The sequence below is a fragment of the Pinus tabuliformis genome, chromosome J (assembly GCF_031772625.1).
Source record: "Pinus tabuliformis cultivar Carrire ecotype Pingquan chromosome J, CPIR1, whole genome shotgun sequence".
Taxonomy (NCBI): Eukaryota; Viridiplantae; Streptophyta; class Pinopsida; order Pinales; family Pinaceae; genus Pinus; species Pinus tabuliformis.
The window spans coordinates 57,774,231-57,801,666 of record NC_142295.1 but is presented as its reverse complement, the minus strand read 5'-3'; the positions used below and the strand labels follow the sequence as shown (position 1 = coordinate 57,801,666).

At 40.0% G+C, this 27,436-nt stretch overlaps 2 protein-coding genes across 2 annotated transcripts in view; one reads left to right on the top strand and one right to left on the bottom strand.

Annotated features, from left to right (window-relative positions):
- The first annotated feature begins 5,478 nt into the window (after window positions 1-5,478).
- LOC149225486 (Tetratricopeptide repeat (TPR)-like superfamily protein) overlaps window positions 5,479-27,436 on the top strand; it is a 129,938-nt gene continuing 107,980 nt past the window's right edge. The window contains exon 1 of the mRNA XM_089377100.1: window positions 5,479-5,725. Coding sequence (XP_089233226.1) covers window positions 5,552-5,725 — 174 coding nt within the window. The 5' untranslated portion in view covers window positions 5,479-5,551. The remainder of the gene's footprint in view (window positions 5,726-27,436) is intronic.
- On the bottom strand, window positions 6,159-15,665 carry LOC149225487 (uncharacterized). Its single transcript, XM_089376833.1, has 3 exons — window positions 15,026-15,665; window positions 14,425-14,915; window positions 6,159-6,215 (listed from the first exon to the last, which is right to left on the bottom strand). The coding sequence occupies exons 1-3, from the start codon at window positions 15,663-15,665 to the stop codon at window positions 6,159-6,161; spliced, it is 1,188 nt and encodes a 395-aa protein (XP_089232959.1).

Genomic DNA, 27,436 nt, shown 5'->3' with positions numbered 1-27,436 from the left:
AAGATTGACCTCTTCCCAACAAATTCGACTATGTAGTAACTTGCAGCAGCTAAGAGCTTCTGGTAACAGTCCAACTTACAAGACTTCAATCTCCTAATCCAGAGCATGAAACAAAGAGAGACCACCACCAAAATTTCAACTTTCCTTGACTCCTTAGACTCACCCAAACTCGCATTCACTTCAGCTTCCTAGCAACAGACTTTCCCAGCTACCCACTTCGCACTTTTGCCCAACAATAAGATTTTTGCACTTCTGCCTAGTAGAAAGAATTCACACTTGATGAGAAGTGATGCTCCAAATGAATTTGATGTCCTTCCTTTTATAAGCTTCTTGTGGGGTCGAATAGGGTCTTAGGTCGACTTGACCTTCCCTTAGGCCGACATGGTGTGGAGGTTACATAATTCATATTTGACATAATACTTAACCTTTTTACATGATTCAAAAACCCAAGAAGGGTCTCTTTAAATGTACAACAATTCTATAATCTCAGAATAAATCCTAGAAGTCCTCAATGGGAACTTCGACCTAAAACATGGTGACCCAAGCATGAAACCCATGCTTTATTAAGTCACAATAATAATAATAATAATTCTTTTCTTTATCCTTTTGACAAGTACATTACATGATGACTCAAGTACGTTAATGAAGGCCGAACATAGTTAAATTTTCTAACATAGGTTTCTATCCTTTAGTACACTCATCTAAGGATGCCTTTACTCTTATTAACTCTTCATCAGATTGATTTTCTCTTAATAAAATTAAAACATATTTCTTATTGGAACTAATTGGCTTGGTTGGCACTTATGAATGAAATATTTGATTTACCCTTGTGTGGATTGATGATGAAGGATTCCCCATCCCTGAAGTGGCAGTATTGGCTAGGTCTCCGCATGAAAATTACATCCCTCATATATATAGGTAGAAACTCCCAAACATGTCTCCACATACATCAAGTGGTACTACACCCAAATCCACTTCATCAATATAATTAGCACTTACAACAAATTTTACCTTGCACTATTTTGTTACCTTGATATTTGCATCCTTGTTTACCCATCTCAATAGATATGGGATAAGATGATTGCAAACCTCCAATTCAAGTTTGTTGACCAGATTCACTACCATGAGATTAGCTTGTGAACTCGAGCTGAATAAAGCATCTATCTCGATCTCCTTGACATGTATCTTAATGTGGACGAGTTTAGTCATCTCCTTCTCTTCCTGATGAGGAAGGACACTTGGATTCACCTCCTTTTACATTGATGTGTAATATTCTTGTCCATATTTGAGATGCTTTTGACTTGATTACTCAAATCTATGGCTAGAATATTCTTTTTCTTTGCATCCTTCTTGCGGTTCTTCAAGTTCAGCTCTAGATGTGGTTTCCAACACTTTTCCTTAGTGCGACCATCAATGTTGTAATGGTTAAAATGATTGCTAGGATCCTTGCATTAATGTGAAATGGTTGTTGTCTTTTCACCCTTTCCCACTTTTCACATCTTCTTCCCCTCCTTAGAAGCTTCTTCGTGCTCTTTTTGCTTCAAACCACTCATACACCCTTTCTTTTAGAATATGCTTTCCAAACATTGTGATTGCACAGATGCGTTGTCCACTATCCTTAACTTGAAAAACATCACTTTCTTTCATATATGGCTATGTAACCCCCCCCCCCCCCCCCCCCCCCCCCAAACTTGAGGAGTAAATTTGGGTTATTGGGAGAGATACCCAACATGATGACCATCGTTTTGAACTAAATGGTGTACTCCTGTACACTATGTCCCTGCCTCTTCCTAAATTAGTGCCATTAGATCCACTGGTCCTCTACATACCCCTTAGGGTAAAAATGGGACTTAATGAGGGTTTCTAAGTCCTCCCACCTAGTTATTGATGGACCACCTTCCATCCTAGGTGTTTCTGTACGACTTTCCCACCAAGTTAGAGCATGCCCCTTTAACTTCAGTCTAGCAAATAAAATATTTTGTTCCTCGTCTAAATGGTGAATGTTGAAATAAACTTTTGATTGATGTAACTGACTATTCAATTTTAATGCATGAATCTAACATTACTATGGCTTTATATCCCCTTTCACTTCCATATTGAATAGGGACTATGAATGGTTAATGACACTCAAACTTGGTTGCTATTTCTCGAGCTCTTTTCTTGACTTTTTCTAAGTATTCATGATTTCCCGATTTCCCTCCCACTTGGCCTTTGAGTTACAACCTCCTTCTTCTTTGAATGGTCCAAGCCACAACGAGTTTCATATCGTGACTAATGTTGGTGACTTACGCTACTGTCCTTGCAAACCTCTCTTTGTTGGGCCATGAGGGTTATTGTGAACACTCTATTTAGCCATGGATATCGTTTTTCAACTTACCCTTAAACCGATTCTTAGATCCCTGCAACTTCCCACAAAATACCCCAAGAAACCTACTCTAATACTAATATGATCTAAAAACTGCCATGGATATTCCATTGGAATAGTTTGTCACCAAAAAATTAAAATGATTGAAATCTTTACCATGAAGGTTAATTTTTCCTTTAGATTTTAGATTCTTTAGTTAGTTGATTTTTGCTTGATTAGATGAAATAACGAGAGATATAGAATCGAAAGAAATACGCACACCATCCATAAAAGACACAAATTTTGCCTTGGGAAACCATTATGGGAGAAAACCCAGCTATAAGGTAAAGTTGCTTTGCTCTCTTTTCTTTAGTATAGAAAAATGCCAATACAAAGGAAGAGGTACTCTCTATTGAGTTCCTTAAGACCTCTGGCCTTTAAAGTTGCTACATAACCTTAACACCCTCTATCATATTATCTAAATTCCCACTCCCAATTGCTTTGCTAAATTATGAAACAAAATATAATAACATAGAATGGAATCCCTACTCCTCCTAGTGGCTTAGTATTTAACATAGCCCGATAACTAACTAGGGGTAAAGTTTGATTTCCTCAACTCTCGACTAGAGTTATGGGTTTGAACCTTCTAGATTTTTCTTCAAAGTCCACATGTCGCTAGCCCCATATGCATGAGTAAAAAGGGTTGACATGGTATCCATTCATACCATGGGGTCCAACATAATAAGTCAACTTATGGGAGGCATAATATTTGCATATGAACTTTGATTGGCACAATTTTTGCATTATTGGAAAGGTCTATGAGTGTATATTAACATCCTTGGGTCTCGCACTAAAGTGAGAAAATTATCCTAAAAAAGTCTTTTAGTGCTTCAAAATGACTCCATAACATTTTAGACCCTAATTCTCCAAACTGGTACCCAATAGTAAGAATGACCATACAAGTTTATTCCTCCAATTTTTCCATTCTGAAACCATCATAATAGATGACATATAATACAATAATCTAATTTGAATTAGACATCATATAAAGCATGCAATAAAAGTACCCTAAAAACTTTATGCTTAAAGTTTAAAACACTTAACCGCACAAACTATGTCATTAAATTAATTTACTATTAGTTTATATACATATACTTCTATTTATTTATTTTTGAATTAAATTTTTTATACTTCTATTTATTTATTTTTGATTGAAATTTTAAACAAAAATTACACATTTTATTATATTTTTATACTTATTTCCATTTATTTATTTTTGAATTAAAATTTTTACACAAAATTACACATTTTATTATAAATATTATTATTATATATTTAAAAAAATTCTAATTACCTTCTATATAAAAGGATTATTTGATGAAATGATTATTTAATTTTTAAACATATATTTGATAGGCTACATCAATCTTTATATATATGTAGAATGCAAATACATATCATACCTTTTATACAAAGTCATTTTATTATAGTTGTTAAAATAAAAGTCATTTTATTATAGTTGTTAAGATATATAGAATAATATAATTTAATTTAAAATTTAATATATAATTTAGAAATATTAAATTTATTTATATATTAAAATAATAATTTTAATAATTAAGAATTATAATTTTAATAAAATTTTAAATGTTAAAAAATCATACATATATTATTATCTTTGTCGCAACAGTGGATATACGCATTTGGAAATGTGTTGGCACTTAATTAGTTTTAGCACTATCATAAATTAAACCCATGTTATAATGTTAACATTAAAGAAAAAAAAAATATTTTTATTATTATTTTAATTTTTGTTTTTAAAATTTTTGATTAGTTAACTGGGTTGAGGTCTTATTCTGTAATCATAGTTCCGTCACAGATTCTGGTTGACAGACCTGCAATTCAATGTGATTTGTCACATCTCCTTGCCCTTGTTGCTCGCTGATTGTGCACACAAACAGAAAATCCTTGTTGATTGCAGATTGCACAAAAAAAAACAAAAAATCAAAATGTTTTTAAAATTTGCTCAATATAACTGCTCCTGCATATGATGACTTCAACATTTGGAAGCTACCGATTGTTTGCGTGTCTCTGTTGGTCTCTTCCCTTCTACGCATTTAGAATCATCAACATGTTGACATTTAAAATTTCTACTTTCAACTAAATGCGAGTTTTATGTTATTATATTCCAACTCTCTTTGTACACTCTCTCAAAGAGTGAAATATGTAACATATTTATCTTCCAATAAAGTAACGTATGAATTGGGGGGATTTCCAAAGTAACGTATGAATTGGGGGAATATCAAAGGAAAATTCCTTAGCGTATTTCGTCGGTCATCGTTTTATATCTAATAAGTTAAAAAAATAAATGATTTGATTATTCTTTTCATTTCTTAATTATGCATTAAATTTATAAAATTTTAATACATTTATTATAAGTTCTTAAATTTTAATACATTTACATTAACCATTTTGAGTAAATCATGAAATTACGAGAAAGCAAATTTCTGTCTAGTGAGATTTGTGAAGCTCGAAAGGTATTCTAAATATATTGTGCAAAATATTTGCTATAGGGAAAAGGGGTATTTTAAATATTATGTGCAAAGACATACTTAACAAAAATGCCAATCAAATTAAACCCCGATGTTATAATGTATAAGGTCGACTTTGTTCCTCCATTCATATATGTTGTCGACTTTGCTCCTCCATTCATATATGTCTTCATTGTTTTTTACTCTAACTTAATTATAATTAAATCAAGCAAGAGTATCTAGAATGCAATCTTTGTTTAAATGTGACAATTAATTTATACTTTTCAAAATTTAATAATTAAATTAAGTGAGAAGGAACGCTAGCTATATGGCCTTGTCCAATTAAGGGAAAAAATTATGCCATAAATTTATAATAAAATTGTGAAAACATTACGAAATAAATTTGATAAGAAATCGATGAGATTGAAATGGGAAAAATAATAATGTTAGTGTTAAATTTGAGGATGTTATTACATGAATTTTAAGGCTACCACCCAAAATTGATTTCAAATTGGTTAATACCTTCCCATGGACAATCTTAGGATTGGTTTGAACAATCTCCAGCGGTTTAATTAACCACATGGACCAAGTTTTTGTGTCATGGGATATTTGAAAATTGGATAAAGATGTGTTTGTAATAACTATGTATGGATAGAAAAGATAGAACGGCTCGCAGATGACAATGACAATGGCAGCGGCCATCATACAGCCGGCCATGGGCTTCGGCTGCAGGTATCGCTTCTTCAATTCCAGAGTAGAACACAATGGTCTCAGGAGTAAACAGAGGTTGTTTTTGGCAAGATGTGGGATAGATTATACGTCTTCTGCAAGAGCTGCGGTCGCATCACAGGTTCTCTCCACTCTTATTGTTTATTTCTATGTTGTATATTGGCTTTTAGATTACAAAATTGTTCTGGGTACTGTGGAATCATTAAAATTCAAATGCCCAAATTTAAAACACTGCCATTTTGCACTTGTAGACGGTAGATTTCAGTCTCCTATATTTACTCTGAATATGGACCGTCCTAGAGAATTTCACAGGCGAGCTCATTGATAAATTTATTAGCCCTCAGTTGGTACTCTAAAAACTAGGAAAACGTTTAATCCCCTTATCAAACTTTGTGCCTTTGTAGGTTTATTGAATAAACAGAACGCATAAAACCATACTTTCAGACCTTAAAAAACCTGTCCACTTAAACTTTGTCAACAGCATCACCAGAATTACATCTCCAGCACAGAGTACTCAACTACACTGGCAATTAAAGGCAATACACAAACCAGACTCATAGACAAAGTGTACCATCAAAACGGACATTCGAATAACGGTCCAGAATTGCCACCTGACAACGCAACCAAAAGAAACATAAAATAGAAACAGCAGAAAAGTTCTAAAGTGGAAAGGTGTGTCTGTGATGAACCCCTCATTTTCCTCCTTAAGCTTCATCATTCCAGTCTACATGGGAACTCCAGCTTTTGATAATGAGTCTGCCTTGGAATTTTGTTCACAACAGATGTGAGTAAAAGAAACTATGCCAAGGCTGCTCGTCAGAGCTGTTATCTGATCCATGACTGCTTGAAGACCTATATTCTGCAAAGAGGATTTGCCATTCAGCCAGTCCACTGTAATTCTTGAGTCCCCATAGACTTGAAGATGACCGACATTCCTCTCAGTGATTATGCTTAGTAGAGCTGCCAAGGCTGATAGCTTGGCCCAATTATTGGATCCTTCCCTAAGGCTCAATGAAAAAATGCTATAATAAGAAGAACTGAAAAAAAGGACAACCCCCTGCTCCACATTACCCAGGATTATGCTCGGAAGCACCATCAAAGAAGCCCCATGGGCGAGTTTCATCAATCACTAAAGGATTGATTTGACGCTGTTGCATCTCCTTACTGTGTCTCTAGATTCCTTGTAACAGAATTTTATTCTATAATAGACTTGTTCCAGGTTGTATGTAGCGTTTTGAAAAATTATTTCATTCCTAGAGCAGCACCATTGTTCCAGGTTGTATGTAGCATTTTGAAAATTTATTTCATTCCTAGAGCAGCACCATTGTTCCAGATTGTATGTAGCATTTTGAAAAATTATTTCATTCCTAGATCACCACCAGATAGCCCAGCTTACAGCAGTTGGGAATGACCGAAGTTCGCTTACCTCCTGGTCTTCATACCAAGATTTGAAAGCTTTTGGTAATGAGTTCCCTTCCCATTTTCCTATGTCATTTAGCAGTGTTAAAGGAGCTGCACATGGTACTTTTGTGTAGTGACATCCCACTAACAGGTGAGCAATATTTTCCTCACGTTCTTGGCACAGCATGCATATACTTGGCATATGTTTTGTACTTTTTTGTAGGAACTCCCAGGTAGGCACCTTGTTAGAGAGGGCTAGCCAGAAAAATAGTTTTTGCTTTCAGAGCAGTTTTGAGTTTCCACACGATGTGCTAGCACCATTCCTTGTCCATCCTTACATTCTCAACAAACAAAGAGGCATATCCCAACCTTGCGGTCATAATTACATATGGAAGGGCTTTTTGACCAGATTAGCTCACCCTCTCTTGTCTTCAGCTTACTGACACTGTTTATAAGGGTCTGAGTATAGGCAGTCCACTCCTGAGCCAAAGCCCCTGCAAATCCCATTTCCTGAGCTGATTTCTACATTTCTCTCCACAGATTGACCTGTATAGGTGCCAAAACATACATGGAGTGATTGGATGTTCAACTGATTCATATATATTTGAAGGTATCATGAAAGCTTGCAGTTTCCTTTTGTTCCCACTCACGGGTCTGCTTCCACATGCACCTTCTTTCTATCCACAATCCTCCAGGCCAGCCATGATCCTAACTTAGGAAATGCTTCATCAAATGCTTTCCAAGCAATTAAGCAGTTTCTTAGTTCTATGAGTTTTGGTCTTCTCCCTTGTTCAGTCCTTGAAGGGTAGAGGCTCAATATACTTCACATGCATGGTATCTTTTTCCCTTGAAGAGTCTCCATAAGCTTTTTGTGACTAAAGTGTAACCGAAGATATGTATATTCTTCAATCCCCATCCCCTGAGTGTCTTGGGCTTGTAAAGTCGTCACTAGTTGATTGAGGCCATTGTGTCTCGTTCTTTCCTCCCTCTCTAGAAGAAATTAAACACTCTTTTCCTTATCTTTTTTTGAATCCCTAAGGGAGTTGTATGCTATAGAATGTGAAAATTTCGGCGCTACGAAATTATTCTGCAGCTCAGAAAATTTCGCTACGAAAGTTTATTGCAATGACTAGAAGTTATTCTTCTAACTGTAAATTAATTAACAGTTTGTTCACCCATGCAAACAATGAATAATTCACTACTGCCAACTTCACAAATACAAATTCTGTGGAAGATAATAGTGTTGAAAACTGAGAAAATCTAACGCACACACATAAAATTTACACAGTTATTTTTGGACAAATGTCCCCGGAAAACCCAATTTGGGAAAACCAGTGCAGCAGCTGAGGGTTTTATTATTATGCAGCAATGAAATCTGAGTACAATCTATGGATGCCCAACTGGCAATCCAAATAACAAGTATTTGATAAAAAAATTAGAGAGAAGAAATTCTCTGACTCCACAAGCAATCCCGGCACTGGCTCCTCCTAAAAAACTAGCTGTCCAAACCCTAGCGTAGGCCCTTTGCGCAATCCTTGCGCTGCCTCTCACATGTGTGGCTTAGATCACCCTCCAAGCAAGCCATCTTGCTTGCCTATACTGCTGGAATTGACTCTCCGGCCCTCTGGAAGATTTTCTCGGCCTCTGGAAGCTTAATTGATTTCCTCCCCAGCGAAATCGAACTGCTTTGCTTCAGCTACTGCACAGTCCTTGCGTTGCTTTTGAGTGGATCACTTCTGTCACTTGTTGCCTCTCCGGATTTGGAAAACTTCCTTCGGATCATTGTCCCTGCCCCTCACTGTCTGTGCTTCGATCTTCGGCTCTTCGACAATCGCTGCTTCTCTCCGGAAATCAATCTGCCAAGGAAATCGAATTGCTCAAGTGTATTATCCAAGTGCCCATTGACTTCTTCTTATAATCCTATGTTGGAGCACCAACGACCAAGATTAAAACTTAATCAAGGGCCAAGGTCATATTGAAGTCGATCCATGTGAGTTTCTAGAGAATTCTCACCTTGACTTAATTATTTCTGATTGATGAACCAGTTTTCCTAAGTTTAGACTTAGGAAACATTAAAAAATAGGTTAATAATCTAATTAAGTCATCTGTAGGTGGAATTTCCAGAAACGATTTCTGGGTTATGGAGATCTCATGTATTCTATCCCCTCCACCAAGTTTTGTGACTAGAACATACTCGATGCTACAAAAACTAACACTCCTTGTTAGAAACATTAAAAAATAGGTTAATAATCTAATTAAGTCATCTCTAGGTGGAATTTCCAGAAACTATTTCTGGGTTATGGAGATCTCATGTATTCTAGCCCCTCCACCAAGTTTCGTGACTAGAACATACACAATGCTACAAAAACTAACACTCCCTGTTAGAAAGGACTGTGTTTTATTGTTGCACACCCTGCCACAAGTTACAACACCCTGTCTCTATACCATCTCCTGTCACGCTGCTGATGTCTGGCTGCTACTGCCCACCAACTACTACGCAACTCTGATGTTGCATCCGTGTTGCTGGTGACACTGCCATAGTGTTTCCAACCCTGCATCTGCACTACAACTCCCTTTCATTTGTTGCTACTACAACTGCAACTACTACAACTGAGAAGCAACCAAGGATGCTCAGAGCTGTTATTTGATCGATGACTACTTGAAGACGTATATTCTGCAAAGAGGATTTTCCATTCAGCTAGTCCACTGTAATTCTTGAGTCCCCATAGACTTGAAGATGATCGAAATTCCTCTCAGTGGTTATGCTTAGTAGAGCTGCCAAGGTTGATAGCTTGGCCCAATTATTGGATCCTTCCCTAAGGCTTAGTGAAAAAAAGATATAATAAGAAGAACAAAAAAAAAGGACAACCCCTTGCTTAACATTTCCCGGTATTATGCTCGGAAGCACCATCAAAGAAGCCCCATGGGCGAGTTTCATCAATCACTAAAGGATCGATTTGATGTTGTTGCTTCTCCTTAACTGTGTCTCTATATTCCTTGTAACAAAATTTTATTCTATAATAGACTTGTTCCAGGTTGTATTTAGCATTTTGAAAAATTATTTCATTCCTAGAGCAGAACCATTGTTCCAGATTGTATGTAGCATTTTGAAAAATTATTTCATTCCTAGAGCACCACCAAATAACCCAACATACAACAATTGGGAATGATCGAAGTTCACTTACCTCCTGGTCTTCATACCAAGATTTGAAAGCTTTTGGTAATGAGTTCCCTTCCCATTTAACTAAGTCATTTAGTAGTGTTAAAGGAGCTGCACATGGTGCTTTTGTGTAGTGACATCCCACTAACAAGTGAACAATATTTTCCTCACGTTCTTGGCACAACATGCATATACATGGCATCTGTTTTGCACTTTTTTGTAGGAAATCCCAAGTAGGCACCTTGTTAGAGAGGGTTAGCCAGAAAAATAGTTTTGCTTTCAGAGCACTTTTGAGTTTCCACATGATATGTTAGCACCATTCCTTGTCCATCCTTACATTCTCAACAAACAAAGAGGCATATCCCAACCTTGCGGTCATAATTACCTATGGAAGGGTATTTTTGACCAGATTAGCTCACCCTCTCTTGTCTTCAGCGTACTTATGTTGTTTATAAGGGTTCGAGTATAAGCAGTCCACTCCTGAGCCAAAGCCCCTGCAAATCCCATTTCCTGAGCTGATTTCCACATTTCTCTCCACAGATTGACCTGTATAGGTGCATTGGATGTTCAACCGATTTATATATACTTAAAGGTCTCATGAAAGATTACAGTTTCCTTTTCTCCCACTCAAGGGTTTGCTTCCACATGCACTTTATTTCTATTCACAATCCTCCAGGCCAACCATGATCCTAACTTAGGAAGTGCTTCATGTAATGCTTTCCAAGCAATTAAGCAGTTTCTTAGTTCTATGAGTTTTGGTCTTCTTCCTTGTTCAGTGCTTGAAGGTTAGAGGCTCAATAATAAATATACTTCACATGCATGATATCTTTTCCCTTGAAGAGTCTCCATAAGCTTTTTGTGACTAAAGTGTGACCGAAGATATGTATATTCTTCAATACTGTTAAGTTTAGGTATGTTCTATGCTTAGAGCAATTTAATTCAATTTTCACAGTTAGCTCAATATCTTTTCCAGATTAGCAATCACATCAGCATTAAAGTAAACTGCAGATAGAACATAAACATAAGTCGCAGAAGACAAGCCAAGATAAGAGGACACAAGATGTGGCGCCAGCCAGGGACAAACCCCAATGTGGGGAAACCCTTTATCAATTCTTCTTATATATTCTTCAATAGTTCAACAAAGAGAGAGAGATAGTACATATACATCAGAAGGCAACATTTTGACTAGTCATAATGAGAGCAGAGATCTTCTTTAAGAAGATGACACATGAGGTAGTTGATCTGAACTCAGGTGAAGGAAAACTGCTTCAATTGATCCTCCAAGGTGATTTCATCACCATGCTGCACCCATCACTGTGCTACACCTCATCATCATGCTGCATCTGTCACTATGCTGCACCCAATCATTACTATGCTGCACTTCACTGCTATCTCTAATACCATGTTGCATCCAACTGCTGCATCTAACCATGCTGTCTAACATGCTGACCACACAAGTAGTCACATCAACCTTCAGTCCTTATCCTTGTGCAACCCTTAACACAATATGCTGCTGGCTATGGCCTGCGGCCTAGCCCAACAGCAAGCAAGGTTGTCATACAGTACCCAGCTATTACCCTTGAAGAACAATGTCTACCAATCAGCCTTATTGCTACACAATCATGCTCAGAACAGATCTCAAATGTGTCACGTTGTCATCTACAACAATGTGACTTAGATCTGACTTTCCTTACAACGTCTAAGGGTTCCTTCCTTACAGAGTTATGGACCTCTTAAACTTCATCCTTTGGCTGATAGGGTCCTCTCCAATTGCGGCCAAGATGACCTCCTTGAGGGCTGAGACTAGGGCAGTATTGGCCCTACTTGGACTGCGGTTTGTAGCACAAATGACAGCTGCTAGAGACCCTTTATTTCTATGGCTGTAACCTTCAACTTTCACTGCGGCTAGGGCAGATAGATGCCTCTTTGAAACTGTGGATTAGACTGAGTGTTTGGACAATGGATGAGGAACCTTTTAGGCAGCGTATGGTGGCTCTCTTTGACTGCTAGAGATCTCCTAGAACTGCGGCCAAGTCTTTCCATTATCAGCGGCTAGGTTAAGGCTATAGTCCTCCCAATAGGACTGCGGCTAGGGCTTGCATTTACAGCAGTCAGGGCACATAAGAACCCTCTTTAAACTGCGTCCTAGAACAGTTTGTTAGGGCAACGTTAGGGCATCATTTAGGCTTATTCTTGCTGTGTAGGAAGGTCACGTTTAGGGCAGCGTAGAACCTTGTCCATGACAGCTTCTAGGGCATCTTCTATTAGGGCAGCGTATCACCTAGGGCACTCCCTCTAGATCTCATCTTCATCAAACCCAAAACAAAATGAAGAGAGATCACAAGAGTGAGTGTGTGAAATGACTTGAAGGCCACCTCTATTTATACTAAAACGTTGAGCACAAGTGGGTTTATTTGGTTGCTGGCCGACCTTGACGAATTGTCCCATAACATTAATAAATTCATATCTCCATGAATACTTGTAGGAATCAGATGATCTTTAGATCAATCCTACACCTCTCGATGAGAGGGATCCAAGAAAAATATCAGCTGCCATTAATAAGATGACCCACATGGAGTTTGGCCCTAGTTGCCAATTTTAACAAATACCCATCCCCTGAGTGTCTTGGGCTTGTAAAGTCTTCATTAGTTGATTGAGGCCATTATATCTCGTTCTTTCCTCCCTCTCCAGAAGAAATTAAACACTCTTTTCCTTATCTTTTTTTGAATCCCTAAGGGAGTTGTATGCTATAGAATTTGAAAATTTTGGCGTTACGAAATTATTCCGGAGCTCATAAATTTCACTATGAAATTTTATTGCAGCGACTGGAAATTATTCTTCTAACTATAAATTAATTAATAATTTGTTCGCCCATACAAACAACGAATAATTCACTACTGCAAACTTCACAAATCAAAATCCTGTGGAAGATAATAGTGTTGGAAATTGAGAAAATCTAGCACACACACATAAAATTTACACAGTTATTTTTGGACAAATGTCCCCAGAAAAACCCAACGTGGGAAAATCGGTGTAGCAGCTAAGCGTTTTATTATTATGCAACAATGAAATTTGAGTACAATCTATGGATCCATATTTGGGAATCCAAATAGCAAGTATTTGACAAAAATAATTAGAGAGAAGAAATTCTCTCACTCCACAAGCAGACCCGACACTGGTTCCTCTTGAAAAACTAGCTGTCCAAACCCCAACATGTGAGAGGCAGCACAGTCCTTGCGCTGCCTCTCACACGTGTGGCTTAGATCAGCCTCCAAGCAAGCTGTCTTGCCTACCTCTGTTGCTGGAAGTGACTCTCGACCCTCTAGAAGATTTTCCCGGCCTCTGGAAGCTGAATCGACTTCCTCCCCAGCTAAATTAAACTGCTCTGCTTCAGCTACTGCACAGTCCCTGCACTGCTTCTGCTTGGATCACTTCTGCCACTTGCTGCTGTCTCTCTAGATTTGGAAAACTTCCTTCGGATCACTGTCCCTACCCCTCAGTGTCTCTGCTTCAATCTCTGACTCTTCAACAACTGCTTCTACTCTCCAGAAATCGATCTGCCAAGGAAATCAGATTGCTCAAGTGTATTATCCAAGTGCCCATCGACTTCTTCTTATAATCTTCTGTTGGAGCACCAACAACCAAGATTAAAACTTAATGAAGGGCCAAGATCATATTGGAGTCGATCCATGTGAGTTTCTAGGGAATTCTCACCTTGACTTAATTAATTACGATTAATTAACCAATTTTCCTAAGTTTAGGCTTAGGCAGTGTTTTTAAAACCGGAACCGGTGACCGGACCGGTCCACCTAATGAACCGGTTTACCGACCGGAACCGGTCTAACCGGGACTGGTTTGGTCTAAACGAACCGGTTTTTAAAAAATACATTAAATAATTAATTTTTAATGAAACAAAACTATTTTTAAGATGTAAAACCATGATTCCAAGCCAATAGAGACAAAATATGCAAAGTTTGCTCATTTATATACCATGCAAAGGTGAATATATCAAAATGGCACCGAGTGCAATACATATCATCGACAAAATAGAAAAATACATAAGAAATGAGGCTCTAAATGGCCTATAAAGTCCAAAAACAATGCTGCAAGCTATGAGGCCATTGGCCTACTACAAGTCTACAGTGTACACATGATCAATCATCAAGTCCATCACCACTACTAGACACAGGATCATCATCAGGAGCTACATAGACATCATCTGGTTTAGAGTCTGAGGATGCCTCTGCCTCATCTGCAACATCAGTATCAATGCCACCAATGACAATAGAAGTGGACCTAATGGAAGCACGAGTTTTTTGACCTGCACGACTAGTGCCTTCCATTGGTTCCTTGCCTTTCCTTGATGCCGCTACTGATCCTGGTTCTGATGCCGCCACATAATCTGCCTCATCCTCCGCTAAAGCCATGTCGATATCAAAATCAGCCTCAAACACAGGATCTTCAGTCTCCTCCACCCATTCTGATGTTGGATCAATATCGTCCAACACAATGGGATCTAGATCAGGTGATTTGCTCATCATTTGGTTCCTCCTCAGTCGAAGGTTGTATTGCACAAAAACAAGATCATTTAACCGTTTTTGTTCCAAACGGTTTCTCTTCTTCGTGTGTATGCGCTCAAAAACAGACCAATTGCGCTCACAACCTGAAGCACTGCAAGTTTGACTGAGGACTCTAATTGCAAACCTTTGCAATTGAGGACACTGGCCACCAAATGACTCCCACCAATGTGCTGCAAAGAAAAAGACAATAATTAGTAACTTAGTTTATAATTTGAATTGTAAAGAACGTAAACAATTTTAACTTGAAATGAAAAACAAAATGGAAATTGGAATTGCTTACCTGGTTGGTCCACATCTCTTGCCATCTTTGCCAAGTTTTTGCCAAAAGTACCACTTGCTTGATTGAAAATAGTAAGCTGTCTATGTATATCCAACTGGTCTACATGGTTAGGGACCATGCGCTCCAAGCAATCAATCAATCCAGCTCTGACCTCCCCATCATGCTGATCTCCTAGCCGATTTTTATAGTGATACCTTGGGTTCAAAAAATACCCGGCTGCATGTATAGGACGATGGAGTTGATTGTTCCATCTGTTATCAATGATCTCCCATATACGGCCATATTTAGCTAACCTGTCATTGTAAGCTGCCCGTATCTGCTCCTTTGCCTGATCCATAGCTTCATAAATGTAGCCCATGGCCAATCTTTCCCCATCCACCAACCTTAGCACCTTAACAAGGGGCTCGGTAATTTTCACAAGCTCTACAGACCTTTTCCAAAAATAAGTGTCTAACACTTTCTTTTTGGTGTCTTTTCCATCTGGTCTACGAGCCCACCGAGATTCAGACCATTCATCAGAGGAAAACATTTTCTGCAAGTTTCTATGTTGACCATTGAGACATTGCAACGTGAGGAAGTGAGTTGCAAATCTCGTAATTGCAGGCCTAACAAGCTCTTTGCCTCCAGTGTGTTTCCTCATTGGGCTCAATACCCATGAGTGGTTGTAAATGTATTTTGTAATGCACTTGGCATGCTCTACAGTGTTTTTTACCCACTCCACCTTGCCTATATCCTCAAGCATGAGGTCTATGCAATGTGCAGCACATGGAGTCCAAAATATGGTGTTATATTTGGCCTCAAGCATCTTTCCAGCAAGAACATAGTTTGAGGCATTATCAGTGATGACCTGCACAACATGCTGCTCCCCAACTTCCTGAATAATGTTATCCAAAAGCTCAAATAGAAGGCTTGCATCCTTTACCCTATCAGATGCATCAACTGATTTCAAAAACATGGTTCCTTGAGGGCAAGAAACAAGGAAATTAATGATAGTGCGGTTCTTTCCATCGGTCCATCCATCTGACATAATGGAACAACCTGTTTTGACCCATGACTCTCTAAACTCAGCCAAATACTCATCAATGGAAGATATCTCTTTTTGCAAAAGAGCTCCCCTCAAGTCATGCATACTAGGGCCTTTGAAGCCCTTTCCTGCAGCTATAACAGAGTCCCACATAGCTTGGTAATAAGGTGAGCGAGCAGCATTAAATGGGATATCTGAATCATACCACCATCTAGCAATGTATTGGTGAGAAGTTTCTTTGCATTGTTTTTTCCAATGCTGATCCAAAGTGGGTTGAGAACTTGGCTGGGAGGAAGTGGGATTAGATTTAGAAGAGGCAATGTTGGCAGAAGATGAGAAATAACTTTGGATGTTTGGTCTCTTTGCTCCTTTTGATGGTTGGCCAACTCCAACAGAAGGATGAACATAGTGAAAGGGGTCATTGGTGGAAGGGATAGAAGTGGAGTCTTGAATCTCATAATCATCATACCCACTCTCTTTCATAAGATTCATGGCTTCCATTAATTCCCTCTTCCTTGCAATTTCATCTTGGATGGCCTTCTCCCTAGCCTTATCCTCATAAAATTTTTCAAGCTTGGCAATGTATTCTGCCCTAATAGGACCTAACAGTTCTTTTGGTGCATCACATGGCTTTACTTGGCCTCTTACCCCAGCCAAGTGTTGTTTCAACCTAAGAATACCCCCACCTCCAATAGATTTATGGCATAATTTGCATATCATTTTTCCCTCAATTACATCACAATGAACCCATGCACTGTCCTTTCCTTTTGGAGCCATGTTTGCTTGAAATAATAACAATTTGCAAAGAAATCTGCCATTTAAAAAAAAATTGCAGCTAAGGAACATGGAAAACCAATGATAAATGTAGGAAAAAAAATGCACATGCAAGCTACAAAAATTGATAGCATAGAGCTAGAGAGTTCATAGGCTTAGCATAGATGATAGATCATTGAAGTGAGAAGTTTATAGCACAAAAAAAATAATTCATGGACAGCAGACCCAAATGAGGAATTATCAAGTGCAAATCCTTACCTGGAAATGCAAAGTAGCTCCCTTAGCCTCCTCTTGATGATGGCAACTCCACTGACAGCTACACACTATCTCCAAAATAGCTCCAACTCCAACTCCAAGATGACTACTTCAGCAAAAACTCCACACTCTCCAAGCTCACAAACAAACTCACAAACACTCACAAACACTCCAAATCAGTTGTGTGAGACAAATGAGAGTGAGAGGGGTGTCTTATAGCAAGTGTGAGGGTGTTTTTGGAGGGAAAATCCCTTTCCCTCACCCCCAAAACCCCTAAACCGCCCTCAGTTCCAAAAAACCGCTGCGCTTTTTGCTTGACCGGCGGCCTGTCCATAAACCGGCCGGTTTAGGACGGAACCGGCCGGTTAGCAATAAACCGGCCGGTTCCGCCCTAAACCGGCCGATTTTTACCGGTTAGGGCAATTTTCTGGGCAAAGGGTGCTGTAAACCGGGTTTTTTCACCGGTTCTGACCGGTGAGCCTCCCAACCGGCCGGTTAGGCCGGTAACCGGTTGGACCGGAACGGTTTTTAAAACTATGGGCTTAGGAAACATTAAAAAATAGGTTAATATTCTAATTAAGTCATCTCTAGGTGGAATTTCCAAAAACGATTTATGGGTTATGGAGATCTCATGTATTCTAGACCCTCCACCAAATTCGTGACTAGAACACATCCGATGTTTCAAAAACTAACGCTCTCTCTTAGCGAGGACTGTGTTCTAGTGCTGCACAACCTGCCACAACACCCTATCTCTATACCATCTCCTATCACGATGCTGATGTCTGGGTGCTACTACCCACCAACCAATGCGCAACTCTGATGCTGCATCCGTGCTGTTGGTGACACTGCCATACTGTTGCCAACCCTGCATCTGCACCGCAAATCCCTCTCATTTCTTGCTGCTACAACTGCAACTACTGCAACTGAGAAGCATCCAAAATATTGAATCAATTATGTTCAGTATGATGCATCTGTCTCTGAGCTTTGACTGGTACTAGCCTCTGCACTGTCCAACTAAGGATCTGCGTTGTTGCTGACTCTACATTGTGACATTCTGCACTGCTGCCAACACTAAACTGCGCTCCTCAGCACCTGACTGCTACTAGTCTGCAACTACCATCCTGGAATCTGACTGCATCAACTGGCACTGATCCATCCTACTACTGAATATTGTGGGCCCTCGTAGCCAGGTAATGATCCATGAGGTGGAGTCCTCAGTGGACCTTGCCCAAACCTGTAGCTCTCTGGGACTACAACACCAAATCACCCTACCTCACTCCTCGGAGGTATATGTGCGAACATAGAAAACTCTTCCTCTAGCGTAGAGGAAAGCTTGTCTATTTCCGCGGATGCTGCCTGTTGATCCTGCTTCTCTTGCTTGTCCTTCTTCTTGAGAGGACACTGCATGCTGTAGTGACTAAACTCACCACACTTGAAGCACTTGGCCTTTGATAGGTCCTTCTTCTTCTTCTTCTGTACCCCCTGTCCTTGACTGGGACCCTTAAATGCTGGGGCCACATTCTCCTCTTCCTTCTCACTCTTCACAGCCTTGTTGCTGCTACTGCTGATGGTGCTCTTTACTAGAGCTCCCCTCAATTCCCCTGCTGCAGATCGGCCCACATTCTGTCCCAACCAGGCAAAGTATCTCTGCCTAATATGCTTTGGACAAACACTTGCTAGTCCTCTGAGACACTGTTTAGTGCCAATCGTACAAGCTCTGTGGGTTGGGGTGCCTCCCCAATGGCTGCTAGCTGATCTCGGACCTCCTGAATTCGAGTGAGGAAGGGATCTATGCCTTCACCCTTCTGCATCCTGATGGTTCTCAACTTCTCCTGGAGAAACATCTTCCGCTGCTCGGAAGAACTTTGATATAGCATAGAGAGAGCTACCCACATTTCCCTGGCAGTATTCTTGCCAGAAATATGCGAGACTATATGATCTTGGACTCCATCCAAGATCATCCGCTTCGCCTTCACCATTTCCTTTTTGTACTCCTTCAACTGATCTGCATCCTGGGGTACTACTACAACATTGTCCACATAGGCTTTTAGGTCATATTCATCTAGAAGGAAGGACATCCTAGCCTTCTAGATGACATAGTTGGAGGCTCCCTCCAACCTATCCTGATCTCTAAGCCCAACTGTGGCCATCTTTGAAATTGATCTGGAAACTCCCTCTTCCTCTGCTCGACTGCTGCTCTGCTACTCGCACTCCCTCCTGGAATGCCCAGTTCTGCTAGCTGCTATTGCCACCTATAGTTGGAAAAAAAAAACGGATTTCTTGGTGAGAAACCCTCTGAGAGAAACCTCCCTCTGTGTGTGCAATTTCTCTTCCACTTGACGCTGATTCTGCTACTGCAAAACCCTCTGCGTCCAACCAAAAATCTGCTCAGTGAAAATATGAGTTGCTGCTAGAATCACCGTCCTGGGAAAATCGAATTTTTCTGCCAACCTGCACTGAAAAATTGAACTCCTGCCCTAGCAATTTGAACTACCAATCTGGGTACTGCGTAGCCTTTGAGAATTTTGGTCTGCTGCTCCCACTGAACAATAAAATTCTCTCCTCCGCTTCTGAGCTTCCCGACTGATCACTCACGCTCTGATACCATGTGAAAATTTCGATGCTACGAAATTATTTTGCAGCTCAGAAAATTTCGCTACGAAATTTTATTGCAGCGACTGGAAATTATTCTTCTAACTGTAAATTAATTAACAGTTTGTTCGCCCATACAAACAACGAATAATTCACTACTGCAAACTTCACAAATAAAAATTATGAGGAAGATGATAGCGCTGGAAACTGAGAAAATCTAGCACACACACACATAAAATTTACACAGTTATTTTTGGACAAATGTCCTCGGAAAAACCCAACTTGGGAAAATCAGTGTAGTAGTTGAAGGTTTTATTATTATGCAACAGTGAAATCTGTGTACAATCTATGGATGCCCAACTGGCAATCCAAACAACAAGTATCTGACAAAAATAATTAGAGAGAAGAAATTCTCTCACTCCACAAGCAATCCCGGCACTGGCTCCTCCTGAAAAACTAGCCATCCAAACCCTAACGTAGGCCCTCTGTGCAGTCCTTGCGCTGCGTCTCACACGTGTGGCTTAGTTCAACCTCCAAGCAAGCCATCTTGCCTGTCTCTGTTGCTGGAAGTGACTCTCTAGTGCTTTGGAAGATTTCCACAGCCTCTGGACGCTGAATCGACTTCCTCTCCAACGAAATCGAACTGCTCTGCTTCAGCGATTGCGCAGTCCTTGCGTTGCTTCTGCGTGGATCACTTCTGTCACTTGCTGCTGCCTCTTCGGATCTAGAAAACTTCCTCCGGATCACTGTCTCTACCCCTCACTGCCTCTGCTTCGATCTCTGGCTCTCTGACAACTGTTGTGGCTCTCTGGAAATTGATCTGCCAAGGAAATCAAACTGCTCAAGTGTATTCTCCAAGTGCCCATCAACTTCTTCTTATAATTTTCTGTTGGAGCACCAATGGCAAAGATTAAAACTTAATCAAGGGCCAAGATCATATTGGAGTCGATCCATATGAGTTTCTAGAGAATTCTCACCTTGACTTAATTAATTCTGATTAATTAACCAATTTTCGTAAGTTTAGACTTAGGAAACATTAAAAAATAGCTTATTAATCTAATTAAATCATCTCTAGGTGGAATTTCCAGAAACAATTTATGGGTTATAGAGATCTCATGTATTTAGCCCCTCCACCAAGTTTTGTGACTAGAATACATACGATGCTACAAAAACTAACATAGAATGCCAGTAAACCAGGTTTGGCTTTAAGACTCAATTTATTAGAGTCAATCACAGCCCCCCGCGTCCCCCATAATGATAGCCATTTGTTGCACCAAACCTCTATTCTTGCCCATCATTTTGTAGAGCCACATCCAATCACTGAAGCCATATTCATTTGCCTTTAGATTGAATCCCAGATATTTAATCCCTTTCTGGAAGGGAATCTTATTGAGCTAGAGGATAGTCTTGAGAAGTCTCCACTGCGCCGTAGGAATGCGTGTATCACTAGGGATGACTTTTCCTTGTTAATCTTCATACCTCTTAATCTGGAATTTCTTGGAGCTTGATTGCATCCCCAATTGAACCATTCCCAAACAATAAAACGTCATCTACAAATAACAAATGAACTAGAATATGCTGTCTTCCCATTTTTATGCCTTTTAGAGCTCTCCTTTGTTTTAAGAAAAAGAAAACCCTGCTTAGTCTCTCTGTTACAAGAAGAAATAGTAGAGGAGATAGGGTGCAGCTTTGTTTATGCCCTCTGGAGGGCTTGAAGGCACTGCAGATCCTGATCCAAAAATGGATCCTGGATAACCCTCTAAATCTTCAAGTCTTCAAAATCTCCTAAAAGGTCAAAACCATCACAAAAGGAGAAGTTTTAGACTTATCGGATAACGCTATCGGGACCCAAAAATCTGAAGAAATGGTGGAAATGAGGCCTATCGGAGGCATGAACAGTGAATGCACAGGAGTCGTTAGATTTGGCTGATCAACGGTCTAGATCTGATCGGCATATCGCATCGGCGGTGACAGGAGGAGGCAATCAGAGGCATAACATGTGATGGGACCGGGCTGATACGATACCGCGATTGCCGATATTGGCAGATCGCAATCGGCGCTGGCATAGACCCTATCATATGGGAAAGACCTCGGGCTTGTGCGATCTGTGATTGCGACTTGTCGCATTGCAATATCGCATTGGCGCATTACAGAGGAGCGGTAATATGTTATATGTTATATATGCGATGCGATGGTCGGACTCGACGACAATATGAACCGGATTTAATACATTTTGAAATCTGTCAAACGACGATTTTCTTTGTATTTTCGTTTTTCGTTGAATAAACGAAATATGAAGGAAAAGTACCTGACCTGATGAAATCGGACTTGAAAGGGTTTCGAAATGAAAACTCATAATATTTGAAATCCATCATAAGCCATTTTTGCGGTGTTTTCACATTTTTTAATGCAATTCTAAAATACAAAGGGGTAGGCCCTTGCGACATGCGATGGCGACTTACGGGCAAACCTGATAGGAATATAGTGCGCAATTATGGAAATTTGAAGTCTGGTGAACAGTGTTCTTTGTGGTCCCGTGTTAGTGCATTTCTCTGTGTTAACAAAAAGCGGCCGTTTTAGGGATTTCACAAGCCCGATGCACTCATCTGTTACAGAATAGGTGGCATCCATCCTTGAGGGCGTTTAGCAATGATTGCTAACGCTCAGAGAAGGGATTTGAGCGGACTATGGCTGGAAGACAGAGAGTCGGAAAGGGAAAATGAACCAACAACGCCGATTTGGCTTAAAAGCCACAGAACGACAGATACAGGGGGACTGTTGGTTGCTGAGGCTGTTGTTGGTGGTTCTGTTGCTGACAGTGAAGCCAAAGCAGGAAGCTAAGGCGAAGGATGTAGTGCAGAAGCAAAAAGGTAGCCAAGGGAGTCACTTGGAAGCCAAGTGAAAAGCCAAGAGAGCTGTAAACTGATAGAGGGCAGAAAGAAGCCAGAGCCGAAGAGCCAGAGCCAGAGCTAGAGCCGAAGAGCTAGAGTTAGAGCCAAAGAGCCAGAACCAAGAGCCAAGAGCCAGAGCTTCAAGAGCCAGGGAATAACATGGTGTCTGAACCCGCTGTTTCTGTGTAAAACAGCAGGAGTTAAGCCAAGAGCTTGTAAAAAAGACTTATACCATAATCCCAGAGAGCCTAGTTGAGTTGACTAGAGCTCACGGAGATGTAGCCCAAGAGTTGTGGGTGAACTCCTAATTAAATTGCTGTTTTTGTGTGATTGTTTATTGCTGCTTTATTTTCTGTTACATGTATTTATACATCAGTTTTAGCACATTAATTTACAACACATGAACAGTTAAAAACAAATATCAGCATACACCTATAATTTCAAGCATATTATCATTTCCGCATTGGTTAATCAATAAGACTTGGGAATATTTAAAGCTTTGGGAGTGGGAGAGGTTCTTGTAAGTTAGACAAGAAGCCTAAGAGCCCCATTTTCAGATCAGGTGGTATCAGAGCTTAAGATTGATTAACCCCACCTTCAAGGAAGGTTATATTAGAATGCTTGATTGACAAAGCAAAGATTGCTTGTCTGAAAGGTGTTTGGGCAGTCAAGGATTGATTGTCTGATTGATGTATGCTGGTTTTGCAAATTGACTATTTTCTGAGTTTGCAGAGGTGAAGATAAATTTATAGAAAGCTCGGTCCACAAAGGACAAAAAGAAAGAAGAAGTCATTGGCATAATGACAACTTCTACAAGTGAGTCCTCGAATTCTTCTTTCTTCATCACAAGATTCTTTGATGAAGACATGATGAAGCAAGGGTTGTCCACCATGATGGATATGGTGAGAGAAATGTATGAGGATGGAAGGAAGAGCAACAGACTTAGAGAGCAGTTAAATTTTGTGGAGGAAGAGAAGCAGTTGCTTTCTGACAAATTGCAGGAAATGGAGAGGCAACTTCATATTGCAAATATGAACCTGAAAAGGATGCATGAGTTGGAGACATAGCTCTTTGTTGCCCAAGAAGCTTTAGTCAAGTATCAGCTTGAAGAAAAGGTAAACCATTCCAGTTTGTCTTCAAATTCCTCTGAGAATGTTTATATTGGTTCTTTTGAAAAACATACCAAAGGCATAGGTTCCAAGCTAACGTCCAAGATGGGCTATGAAGGAAGGGGCTTGGGAAAGCATGCACAAGGTATTGTTGAACCAATAATGGTTGAGGAAAGGCCTAAGTATTTGGGTCTTGGTTATGGACAGTCTTATGGAGAAAGTTCCAAAGCTGCCATGAAGGCCATTGAAACAGATCCAAGAAGGAGTTGCATTACAGAGTGTGAAGATTGTATTCAGGAGGAATGCAATAGCTTGAAACATCATTTGTAGGATGCAGGTGTTCAGAAGCACACACTTGAACTAGAGAGTTAGGGAGACTCCAATAGCCTTGAAGAGATTGATGGTGTTCCAAAGGGAGCCACTTATTCATTTGCTTCACCTCCTCATGAAGGCAATAAAGGTGAAAGAGGCAGGTATAAATCTGGTTCTAAACATTTTCCTTTTGATTGTGCAAAGCATGATAAATTTCCACATATGTATGGAAAAAGAATTGCTTGTTCCTTTTGTGGTTTGGATAACCATAATGTTTCTAGATGTTGGAAGAGAATGGCCACACACAGGAAACTTTTGAAGGAAAATAAGCAAGAAGCCAAAGGTCCATTGGACAAGGCAAATCATGCTGTCAAGAGGATGCACATGCAGTGCACTTACTGCCATAAGCAAGGACATCTTGCTGCAAAATGTTGGACTTTGAATCCAGCAATGCTTCCACAAAGCTGAAGAAAGTGGAAAGAGAAGATGGCAGAAATGGAAGTGAAGATTCCATGAATGATGTGTCTCAGAATGATTCACATGATGATGCTGATGTGCAGACAAAGGTAGTACCTTTGGAAGGGATTGGTAAGGAACGGTTAGAGTTCTTATCCGATTGAGATTGCATGTCTATTGATGCATCTACATTATATTTCATTTCAGCTTCGAAAGTACAGTGTGCTTAAGTGAAAGTTGAAGGATGAAATGCATGCATGAGCATGAGATGCATGAACACAGGGATGTTGATGATTTCCTTGTTTTTGAACATGTATGTGTAATTAACTTGCAGGGTTGATTGCTTTGACATGCATGTGATGCCATGTTGACTTGAGAGAAGTTAACTTGGTCTCCAAATGGAGATAATGATGAAGTGTTTCATCTTTTGAAAAAGAGTCTTAATGGTCTTTTTCTACTTGCTTGACTTGAAGGGTCATTGTTTAAAGGCATGTTTTGTGGGCTTGTTGTCTAGTCCATCATTTGTATGCAGATGTAAGACAGGGAGGTATTCACAAGATGTGAAATCTGTTTCTTTGTTGAAGCAGGAGTTTAGGCCATCCAGTTGTTGTCTGTGTTTCTGTTGTAGTTAACAATTGTTGTTGACAGCTTGTCAAATAGGTACAAATGAAAGTTTTTGTGAAGCAGATGAACTTCACATTTGTTTGAGCCACCTTGGATCAATGATCAAGGCAAAGAAGTTCAAACCACCTTCTATGACCATTCAGCAGAAGTTCTGCAGGAAGGCAAGGAGGAAGACAGTTCTTCCTCAGAAGACCAGCCCATCCAAGAAGGGAAGTGGTTAGAAACTTTGGTTCAGAGGCACTATGCAAAGCAAGTGTAGGGACGCTGAAAGAGGAGGGTGAGTCACTCTCATTTACTGTTCAGATCAGCATATCAGTTTTTTGGAGACCAAAAGTTCTCTTAGTGGGAAGGTGTGATCCAAAAATGGATCATGGATAACCCTCTATATCTTCAAGTCTTCAAAATCTCCTAAAAGGTCAAAACCATTGCAAAATGAGAAGTTTTAGACTTATCGGATAACGCTATCGGGACCCAAAAATCTAAAGAAATGGTGGAAATGAGGCCTATTGGAGGCATGAATAGTGAATGCACAGGAGCCGTCGGATCTGGCCGATCAACGGTCCAGATCCGATCGGCATATCGCATCGGCAGTGACAGGCAGAGGCAATCGGAGGCATAACATGCGATGGGACCGGGCCGATGCGATACCGTGATCGTCGATATCGGCGGATCGCAATCGGCGCTGGCATAGACCCTATCATATGGGAAAGACCTCGGGCTTGTGCGATCTGCGATTGCGACTTGTCGCATCGCAATATCGCATCGGCGCATTACAGAGGAGCGGTTATATGTTATATGTTATATATGCGATGCGATGGCCGGACCCGACGACAATATGAACCAGATTTAATACATTTTGAAATCCATCAAACGACGATTTTCTTTGTATTTTTGTTTTTCGTTGAATAAACAAAATACGAAGGAAAAGTGCTTGACTCGATGAAACCGGACTCGAAAGGGTTCCGAAATGAAAACACATAATATTTGAAATCCGTCATAAGCCATTTTTGCGGTGTTTTCACAGTTTTTAATGCAATTCTAAAATACAAAGGAGCAGGCCCTTGTGACATGCGATGGCGACTTACGGGCGGACCCGATAGGAATATAGTGCGCAATTATGGAAATTTGAAGTCCGGTGAATAGTGTTCTCTGCGGATTTTTCCCGTGTTAGTGCATTTCTCTGTGTTAACAGAAAGCAGCCGTTTTAGGGATTTCACAAGCCCAATGCACTCATCCGTTATAGAATAGGTGGCATCCATCCCTGAGGGAGTTTAGCAATGATTGCTAACGCTCAGAGAAAAGATTTGAGTGGACTGTGGCTGGAAGACAGAGAGCCAGAAAGGGAAAATGAACCAACAATGCCAATTTGGCTTAAAAGCCACAGAACAACAGAGACAAGGGGGACTGTTGGTTGGTGAGGTTGATTGTTGGGTTTCTGTTGCTGAAAGTGAAGCCGACGCAGGAAGCTAAGGAAAAAGAGGCAGCGCAAAAGCAAAAAGGCAGCCAAGGGAGTCACTTGGAGTTCAAGTGAAAAGCCCAGAGAGCTATAAACTGATAGAGGGCAGAAAGAAGCCAGAGCCGAAGAGCCAGAGCCAAAGCCAGAGCCAGAGCCAGAGTCAGAGCCAAAGAGCCAGAACCAAGAGCCAAGAGCCAGAGCTTCAAGAGCCAAGGGATAAAATGGTGTCTGAACCCACTGTTTTTGTGTAGAACAGCAGGAGTTGAGCCAAGAGCTTGTAAAAAGGACTTATACCATAATCCCAGAGAGCCTAGTTGAGTTGACTAGAGTTCATGGAGACGTAGCCCAAGAGTTTTGGGTGAACTCCAAATTAAATTGCTGTTTTTGTGTGTGTTTTACTGCTGCATTGTCTCTGCTGTTTTATTTATTGTTATATGCATTTATATATCAGTTTCAGCACATTAATTTACAGCACATGAACAGTTTAAAATCAAATACAAGCATACACCATTGTTTTCAAGCACTTTTAATTCTGCATTGGTTAATCAATAAGACTTGGAAGTGGGAGAGGTTCTTGTAAATTAGACAGGAAGCCTAAGTGCCCCATTTTCAGATCAGATCCATTTATTGTTACTAAGATTGATGTTGAGTTCAATCATCCCTCTATCCAGTTGACCATAGGAAGACTGAAACCCACATGAATCAACATTAATATGACATAGAACCATGAAAGTTTGAAACTCTGTCATATGCTTTGGAAAGATCTAATTTGATTATGAATGCTGCATTTTTTTGACAGTATGGAAATCTTCTTCTGCCACCCAACAGCATTATGAATTTGTCTCCATTCAAGTCCCTGAACTGTCTAGTTGAAAATTGAAATAACCTTGCAAAAGATTGCTTTTATCCTCGCATTGA